The following is a 10,066-nucleotide window of genomic DNA, read 5'->3' as shown; positions in this document are numbered from 1 at the left end:
GTGAACTCTGCTCCCTCCTCCTCCCCTCCCTAGTTCCTGCGGCATGTTGAGAGACTTTCAGTCATGCTTACATGTATGTAGCAGGCATTCTGTGACAACTGAGCTCCTACAGGCTATACTAAGTCTGAACACAGGAAGGTGGATCAACAAAATCAGACGAGGCTCTGAGAAACCGCCAGTCTTCCTATGAAACATTTATTTGGCTGTAGGCAAATCTCTAAGATATATAGTTACAGCCAACAAGCCCACATGCTCCAGCTGGGGCTCTGCAGTAACACGGCAATAAGTGTCACAGTGGTGGTGACTGTGTTTGCACCCCTGGGGCAGAGCACCAGTGAGACATCACATTATTAAAATATTGCATCCCCCACATCAGCTTCCACTTTCATTGTCATGGTAGGTAGACATGAAGTCAAGAACAGTAAATGTACACTTACTTGCTCCAGTCATGTTAGATGATGTGATGTATTTGTAGGTTAATATTAGTTCCCTCTGTATAAACACACACAGCTACAGCAGAGGGAAAACACCAGCCCCCAACAGCTACTGTCACAAAATGGCAGCAGACGCCGCACATGCCCGCATGCATTTTTACCTTAAAGGTGGCACTCAGAGACAGCTGCACTTATGGGAAAGACAGGGTGCACCAAGTGCGGCAGAAGTGCTTTTTACCTCTAGCTAGACCCAGCCGAGGGAAGAGCTTGAGAAGGAACTGTGGCAGTCACCTTGCCAGCCCTTGCTGCAATAGTCATTCTGTGACAGGAGGAGCCAATGGAACCAGGGCATGCATGTGGGAGATCCCAGCCAGTCACCAACTAGGAAACGTGCAAGAAGCATAAATATTGCCTTTTCAGATTTTGCCTCTCCAGAAAAAGGGGCATATTTGCATGTCTCAGCTTTGTTCTACTCACTGCTGCTGGTGTCTTAAGCCTATCTCATCGTTGTTACACCTTTTGCTCTCAGAGCATGTTCTAATAGAATTTGTGCCCTGAGCAGAGGGAATACCTGCCTTATAACCTCAATGGACTGTCTTGTCTTTGGCCCAGGGCATGGAAATCGGGTGGTGGGCAAATATCTCATGATAATAGCCATTGTCCAAGTCACTGTTACAATAAAGGCACCATACACTAGTAGATGGTACCAATAGGACATAATAATACTGTATAATGATTGAATAGAGGTTTTAGCTGATATCACCCTAGTAGTGAACAGCCCCTATCTAAATGTATCTATCTCCAGATATGCTCATTACACAGCTTTGCCTTCAAATTGCCATTAGCTAATTAGGTTTTGATATGGTGAATTTACAGACTACCAGACCCCAGTACAGCTCTGCCAGTTCCTGCTCCCCATGGAAATGACTTGCGGTGTTTCCTCATTACTTGGGAAGGACTTTGGAGATCATGGTATGGTTGTTGGTGTGCAGAGGGGAGACATTAGGGTAGGAAACAGGCATGGAAAGAGGAAATTACAAAACTACCAGAAGAAGACACAGCAGAAGTGAGAGAGCGACGAGGAAGGGATCAGGCAGGAAAGGGGAGGGAACCAGAGGGCAGGATATGTAAAGGAGGGGAGGAGACCAAGCGTAAAAAGCAATGACTACAGTACAAAGTGATACCTGTTAGAGAAGAAGCAGTCAGTGCTGAAGGAACTGCTCCGTGAACTTTGCATTCACCAGCCAGCCTGACGCTTCTGCTACGTGGCTTCTCTACTGGGGAAAACCTCAACAAAGGGCTCTCAAGGAAAGGAGCCAGGTAGTCACCACTGACAAGGGACCTTTCAGGAGTGTTAAGAAGATGTGTTAAGCAGCTGCTGACTAAAGTGCATTGAGCCGACAAATCATCACTTCTCCCATTATTCCATGTGCACTGGAGGCGGCACATTTAGGGGGTCATTCTGACCCTGGCGGTCGGTGACCGCCAGGGTCACCGACCACGGGAGCACCGCCAAAAGGCTGGCAGTGCTCCGTTGAGCATTCTGACCGCGGCGGTTCAGCCGCGGTCAGAAACGGAAAGTCGGCGGTCTCCCGCCGACTTTCCGCTGCTCGGGACAATCCTCCATGGCGGCGGAGCGCGCTCCGCCGCCATGGGGATTCTGACACCCCCTACCGCCATCCTGTTCCTGGCGGGTCTCCCGCCAGGAACAGGATGGCGGTAGGGGGTGCCGCGGGGCCCCCGTAAGAGGGCCCCACAAAGTATTTCAGTGTCTGCAATGCAGACACTGAAATACGCGACGGGTGCAAACTGCACCCGTTGCACATACCCACTCCGCCGGCTCCATTCGGAGCCGGCTTCCTCGTGGGGAGGGGTTTCTCGCTGGGATGGCGGGCGGCCTCCTGGCGGTCGCCCGCCAGCCCAGCGGGAAAGCCTGAATGGCCTCCGCGGTCTTTCGACCGCAGAGCGGCCATATGGCGGTTCCCGCGAGGCGGGCGGCGGAATCACCCCCTTAGTGTGTGCAAAAGTGTGTTAGTCTTTTATATCTAACAGGATGTGCTGGTGTGGCCAATTGTGAATTGAAATTGCATCCTTGGAAGGCAGGAGGATTCTTTTTAAAAGGATAAATATTGTATGATTTCATAGACACAAGATTTTTCGGATTGTTGTCAACAAGGAGGAAGAAATAGCATTGCAAGTCACAGAAACGTTTGGCCAGAATGGATCCACTTGACATATTTTTCATTGTTTTTCTCGGGTTTGCTCTCTTGATGGGCATTGCCACTAATACCTTTATAGCTGCAGTTATTGCCGTCCCGATTATTAGGAGTAGACGCTTGCCATCTTCAAGTGATCTCTTGTTGCTGGGGGTGGCTGTGACCAATATCCCACTGCAGTGTTCTTTGTCAGGAAACAACATGCTTCGCTTCCTCTGGGAGGAGATGTACAATAGAGACAATGTTTGGAAGAGTTTCTTTATTCTCTTCCCTATCTTTGGTTTCTCAAACTTCTGGATCAACACCTGGCTCTGTGTTTTCTACTGCATTAAGATTGTGAATTTCTCCCATCCATTCATTTCACGCATAAGGTTGAGAATGGCTGCTATGATTCCTTGGCTACTGCTCGGGTCTGTTCTGGTATCTTTAGTCATCAACCTACCAGAATTCTGGCACTGTACGAAACTGTATACAATAAATTCCACAACTACAAATACCACTTTTGAAGGCACTGTGCGTGATTACAGTATTTTCCAAAAGTGCATAATTATTATTATGGGATGCTTTCTGCCTCTGGTAGTGATAATAACCTCATCTGTGCTGATCCTCACATCTCTGTACCAACATACCCAACAAATGCAGAAGAACATGACAAGCAGTGGTGGGGGTCACAGCTTGGAGGCCCTCAACAAGGCTGCAAAAACCACATTAGCACTGCTGATTCTATACATCATGTTTGATTTGTCATTTCTTGTGGTTTCATTAAGTCGTAATGGGGATGCAAAGACATTCCGGCTATATTTTTCTGTGTGTGGTTGCAGTGTGTATCCTTTCATTGACTCCCTGATCCTTATCTTTGGGAATACCAAGTTGAAGGCAGCAGCAGTGAAAACGTTATGTTTTCATGAACACTAACAATTTATGCTATAGTTCATAGAACAGAAGATACGGGCCAGTTTATTCTTATCTGTCATCAGTTCTATGGACTTCAATAGTTTTCATGCAAAATGCTCAATCAAGGTAGGGTTTTGGGAGAAGATTAAAATTGTAGAAGTCCTGTCAGAGACAGTCCTGTACTGCCCATCCTAAATACACATTTCTTTAGGTTTTGGAAACCTTGTTAAATGAACTAATGGGATAACAAAGTGAAATTGATCTTCAGGTATCATTTTGCAAAAGGACTTCACAATAAGGATCTATTAATTATTTACAAGGAACACATCCAGTTCTAATGTCAAGCCTCATAAGTTAGATGGAACCATGGTGTACCTGGAGTTTTTGATTCACCAAGATGCAAACTAAAGAGAGCACTGCTCTTTTTTAGACAGTGGTGACCATTCCAAATACACCTCATGCATTCAATTATTCTTAGGTGGAATTTAGTTGAAGATATTCATCTATTTAGGGTGAAGGTACAAGATTCATAAAAGACTAGAGAGTAGCTCTAAGATACAAAATATTGAATCTGTTGGCTTTCTATATGGCCTGGAATGGAACAAAGGGTCTGGAGAAACTGAATCATATCAATCTCCTTGTATGCATGTTGCTTTTATCTATCTTTATGATGAAAATAGCTTTATTTATGCATGTGTACATCAACTTGTACTTAAGGTGAAGAAAACTGTCTACATTTGTAGCTTGTAGTGCACAGAAAATTGCATGATATTCTACAGATAGAAACATTAAAACTTCAAAATATATGGAATGGAATGTTCTGATACAACACTTATTTCCCACCATTGGCAAAGCTAATACTCCAGGAGAGTTTTAGGTGAATGTGCCCTTTTTACAGTGGCTGAATGTTGGATGGGGGAAGGTTGCTAGGTATTGTAATGCAGAATACAGTATCCATGAAATCATCATTGCTCCATGTGATGAGCAACATAGAAAATTGCAAAAAGATTTCTAGTCACAAAGAGCAGTATGAACTAGCAGGTGTACATGGCAAAGGCGTAACTGTAAAGAGCATCTGGGTGCATCAATAGGCTCTGAAAATAGCAAAATATATGGACCTGCTCATGTTTCTGTGCCACTTAAGTCCATGAAGCTATGAATATAGAATTGGAGAAGCAAAGAAATGTGACATGTAAGCAGCTGTTTGGTTCTGCTGTGCACGTTTTACCATTAACAGGATAGTGGTTTCAAGGATGACTTACTTGTGTAACACACAAACACCTTATTTACCTGTCTACTGAAAGAGACTTACGTGGATAACATTCAAGAACTGCAGTAATGATGCAAAAAGGAAATTAAAGTAAGTAAAACACTTCCTAACCAGAAATATAATTCCTACTTCTTTGGATCACGTATATCTCGGTATAGTCTTACCTTGGGTTTGAACTGAAATAGCAGCTGCATAAGAACTATGCTATGCTATACATCAATCAACATTGGAGCAACACAGCACCTGATTGCCAGAGGATTGGCAAATGAGGCCAAGTGAATTTAAATTAAGATTATAACAACTCAAAAGATAGAGCAAATTGAAATGGAACATATCTTATGCAAGATGGTGTCCGCTCTCTTTCCACTGTTACACTGCACAGTCTTTCATACTTGAGAAAATGCCACACTCATGTACACTCCAAAGTCTTTAATATTTGAGAATATCCAATGCTTTTGTACACTCCACAGTCTTTCTTATTTGAGAATATCCAATGCTTTTGTATACTCCACAGTCTTTCGTATTTGAGGATATCTCATGCTTTTGTACACTCCACAGGCTTTCATATTTGAGAATATCCTATGTTTTTGTACACTCCAGTCATTCGTATTCGAGAATATCCTTTGCTTTTGCACACTCAACTGTCAGTCATATTTGAGAATATCTAGTGCTTTTGCACACTCCACAGTCTTTTATATTTGAGAATATTTCATGCTTCTGTACACTCCACAGTCTTTCGTATTTGAGAATATTTCATGCTTCTGTACTCTCCACAGTCTTTCGTATTTGAGAATATCCAATGCTTTTGTACACTCCACTCTTTCGTATTTGAGAACGTCCTATGCTTTTGTACACGCCACAGTCTTTCTTATTTGAGAATATCCTATGCGTTTGTATGCTCCACTGTCTTTTGTATTTGAGAACGACTCATTTTTCTGAACACTCCGCTGTCTATCGTGTTGGAGAACACCCCATGATTATGTCATATCATTGGATTTGTTGATGGATCAGGCAAGATGAATTGGAAAGAATGTAGCTCCAATGTCTATATTGTATGTGCTTTGTGAGTGAAGCTTGACCTCCTAATACCAGTGCTCTACCCAGTCTGTGTGCTGGAAGCTTGAACTTCTGACCTTGCTGTTTGGGTTCAATGTTTGAGCGGAGGGAAGCATGCACTACAATTGAATGTACTGTATCTGCTCTTTGTGTGAAGGAAGTTTGCAATGCTCCTACCATTGTGGATGCCCAGTAAGAGAATTGTATGTTTGTTCTACAACAGTTCTTTCATGTGAGGGAAGCTTGCACTGCACATGCTTACAGATGCATGCATGGTGAGTGCTTTGTGTGTGATGGAATCTTGATTTTTACCTGTTTGTGAGAAAACCCTGAAGTGGGGATACTTGTACTTTTCCTGCTGTGCGTGAGGGACATTTTCAGTGGAGAGGCCTCTACTGTATCTGCTCTATGTATGAGCAAAATGTTCATTTCAGACATCTGTATTTTAACTCTTCTGTGTGAGGTGTACCAGCCCTATATCCAATCTATCTGCATAGTAGAATCTTATCCACCTGCCCTGTTAAGTATGTTCTCTGCGTATCAAAGCCTGTGCTTGACATACTACGTTTGTGATGGAAACTTGCACTATTTAGGACTGTACTGTAAATTTCACATGTGTGATGGAAATGTTTATGAAGGATGGTGTTCTGAACCTCTTGTGAGAGTGAGTGTGGGTGTAAGGAGAGAGCTGGCACAGTAGATGTCTTTACTGTGTCTGAATGTTCTCTGAGAGACCCTTGCATTATGGAAAACTGTGGTGGAACTATAGAGTGAGGGAATATTGCACTGCTGATGTTGCGGTGTCTGTTGTTTTTGAAAGCTGAGTGAATTTTGCACTTTGTATGCCTGCATTGAATCTACTTAATGGGAGGAAAACGCACCCTTCTTTTAACAGGGCTGTACCCAGTCTGAATAATGGATGTTTGTATGCTTGCCCTTGCTCTGAGTGTTGAAAGAAGCTTGGACTCTGAATTTGTGAAACATACTTCCTGGTTGTGTGATGCAGGCTTGGTTGTGCAAGAAATTGGGTTTTTGACTGAGAAAGGTGTAATTCCTTCTCAAGCAACAACCACAATTCTGGGCAGGGTAAACCACAGACGTCACCAAATTAGCCTACACTTAACCTTTTGGTAGTTTGGCATAAATTCTCCGAGGCGTAACTTAGAGGCATTGTCTTAAATATCTAGGGAACACACAGACAGTAATAAAGTGAAAACAAAAGAAATATCCCACACCAATTTGATAAATAGAGTAAAAAAAATAGAATGAATCCAAAAATGAAAAAAATCAGAAGATCGGGAGATATGCAGCTGTAAAGGTTTAAGTAAAAGTAACTCCAAGTAGCAGAAAGTTCTAACTATGAGTCTCTCATCTCACTAGACCAGAACAAAGTCACATTTAAAGTCTGGCACACAGTGTTCAAAGCTTCAGGATTTCACAGGAGGAGCTCTACTAATGCCAGCCAATAGCCCATGACATGGGAAGGAAAGTCTTGGGGATCAGAAACACACTCAGGTAGAGCCCAGCAGAGCTCAAGCAGGACTAGTTGCAGGTGAAGGCAGGTCCTGGCAGGGTCAGTTGCAGCAGGTCAGCTGGCAGGTTGCAGGGAGGCCTCTGGAGCTTGTTTTGTTCCTGGAGCTCAGAACAGTAGATCAGCCAACTAATCATTTGGGCCACTCAGGTTAGTCTGAAATTAAGGGAGCAGGTCCAGTCTTCCTTCTCAGGGACCAAGGCAGACCTTAAGTAGCAAGTCAGTCATTCGAAGATTAAGGCAGGCCTCAAGCACCAGGACAGTCCTCCCAAGAACTAGGTAGGCCTCATGCAGAAGGGCAGTCTTCCATGGACCAAGGTAGTCCTTCCTCTGTAATATCCACAGTTCCAGGCAGGTAATGATGAATGGCTCAGAAAGTCCAGTATTTTCACCCGGTGCCGCCCTTTGAAGTGGCAGAAACATCAGGTCCACCCCCAAATCTTGTTCTGGAAAGTTCCTTCCTTCTCCTTTCTTCCCCTGTCCAGGCTCAGAGAGGTCTAGGGTGACAAAAGGCTTGCATCAACTTACTTTGTGAGTGTGCTAGAGGCAACCCTTTGTAATGAAAGAAGGACATCCTTCTCTTAGCTACGGCCAGGTCCTATTGTTCACTATCTGAGCCCAGTAGGCATTCCTGTTGAGGGGCAAGTAACAGGTCCAGCTTTGGCAACTTCGGGAAGGCCTCACAAAGCTTAGGGTAGAAAAGTGCTAACTTTCTAAAAGTTGCATTTTCATAATTCTAATCTAAAATCTGACTTTACCATTAGATAGGTCTTTAAATTATAAATAATTTTAGTTCAAACATACCATTTCTCATTTTCCACAATCAAAAGTTAACACTTATTAAATGTGATACGGTAATACAATGTTATCCTGTGGGACTACAGAAGGATGCTCAGAGGACTACATGCCGCTGTGAACTGCTGGGTACTTCAGAGGACTGTTTTCCTTCCCCTTCAAGGTCTACCTTGCTGCCTGAAAAATTCCTTGAACCTTCAGAGGCCTGCTCTGCTGTTTAAGCCTTGATCTACTGCTAAACCCAGGACTACCAGAATGACTGCGAGGGATAGTTGGCTGGCCTCCTGATCAGAGCCTCAGAAACTGAAAACGCTCCAGCCATCATGAGCCCACACCTCGACCCAGCTTGCATGAGTCCTGACACTCCAAGTGTGCTTTTCATCCTGGACCCTTGGAAGTGGTGCTAAAGTTGTCCAGATGGCTCAACTCCAAAACTTAGGTGTTGGAAAATGGGTTACTGGTAAGGACAGGTAAGTACCTACAATTAGCAATAAGACACTAACCTCCACTTAGGTCCAGTTAGGTCTCAATAGATTAAACCTAGCTCAACCCTTGGTAGCTTGGCAACGAGCGACAAGGCTCAACTTAGGAGACCTATGTGTAAAGCATTTATACATCACAAAACAGTAAATAAGTAAAACACAAAACACAATAAAAATCCAACACCAATTTATAAAAACAGATTATATTTTTATCTTTGAAATGACATGCAAACAAATAGAATCAGATAAGGGGAGTCGTAGAAATGCATTTTTAAAGAATTAATGCCTTTTAACCCTTAGAAACTAATAGCGCCAATCTGGTCATCTGGTCGCACCTCGACTGGGGCAAAGTCAAAATTTAAGGCCGACTGCAATGGAGCCCTGTTCGGCTACAGCTCGCAGGACACCTCGTCAATAGTTTAGCTTAGGAATAAGTTGTGTTTCTGGAGATTTCTTTCAGCAGGACCAAGTCGCCAGTCTAATCCGACCTCCTGGCACTCTTCCTCTGATACGTGTCACGGGAGCCCTTGGCAGAGATTCTTACCTTCGGACTTAGTCATTTTTTCAAGGTGAAAATCCTTCGACCAGGGCAAACCTGAATCTTCATCCGACGTCCCTGGAGCCCTCTTCGGATACACTGTCTGCCTGAGAGGTCCTATATATATATATATATATATATATATATATATATATATATATACATATATATATTTATATATATGTATATACATTTTATTAATCTGTTAATATTATTTAATTTTCTAACCAGTTGAGGAACCTCTGAGGGGGCTTCTTGGACCTTCAGGGGCCCCTGGACTACAGGTTGGAAACCACTTGGTTAGGATATTACTGCTCAATTTTCCCACTTAACTTGACAATGAAAGAATGGCTTCACCCGCCCAAAGTATCTACTTCATAACTCAACAATGAAAATTAAAAAAATATTGAAGGGGCTAAATCTATTAATTCTAAATAAAGATGATTCTGTGATTACGTTTAAGAGGCATTTAAATGATCTTGGCATTTACAAACAGCTCCTGATAGATCTAACTATGCTATTTTTGAGAAAGTAGATTTGAAACTGCTGGATTGGTTTAAAAAATGCTTGATTGCCCTAGAAATCTTTTGCTTTAACTATACACAGCCTTTTATATTACACCTGACATACATATGCCCACTCCCACCACCCAATTGGTCAATTGACTGTAAAGAACACTTAGGTGTCATTTTGAGTTTGGCGGGCGGAAAAGCATGCCTGCTAAACTCTCGTGGTCAGGTTGCCACTGCCTTCCCGAGGGCCAAATTAGGAGTTCCCGCTGTCTTAGCGGGAAACAAACCACAACTTTGACACCGGCTCATAATGGAGCAGGCAGCAATGTTGCGGTGCA

The 10,066-nt window shown here is 43.2% G+C and overlaps 1 protein-coding gene across 1 annotated transcript; it reads left to right on the top strand.

Annotated features, from left to right (window-relative positions):
• Positions 1-2,653: 2,653 nt before the first annotated feature.
• On the top strand, positions 2,654-3,565 carry LOC138246814 (taste receptor type 2 member 40-like). Its single transcript, XM_069201577.1, has one exon. The coding sequence runs from the start codon at positions 2,654-2,656 to the stop codon at positions 3,563-3,565; it is 912 nt and encodes a 303-aa protein (XP_069057678.1).
• Positions 3,566-10,066: the final 6,501 nt, after the last annotated feature.

The sequence above is a fragment of the Pleurodeles waltl genome, chromosome 7, assembly GCF_031143425.1.
Source record: "Pleurodeles waltl isolate 20211129_DDA chromosome 7, aPleWal1.hap1.20221129, whole genome shotgun sequence".
In the NCBI taxonomy this organism is placed as follows: Eukaryota; Metazoa; Chordata; class Amphibia; order Caudata; family Salamandridae; genus Pleurodeles; species Pleurodeles waltl.
This window is presented reverse-complemented; position numbering and strand designations above follow the sequence as displayed.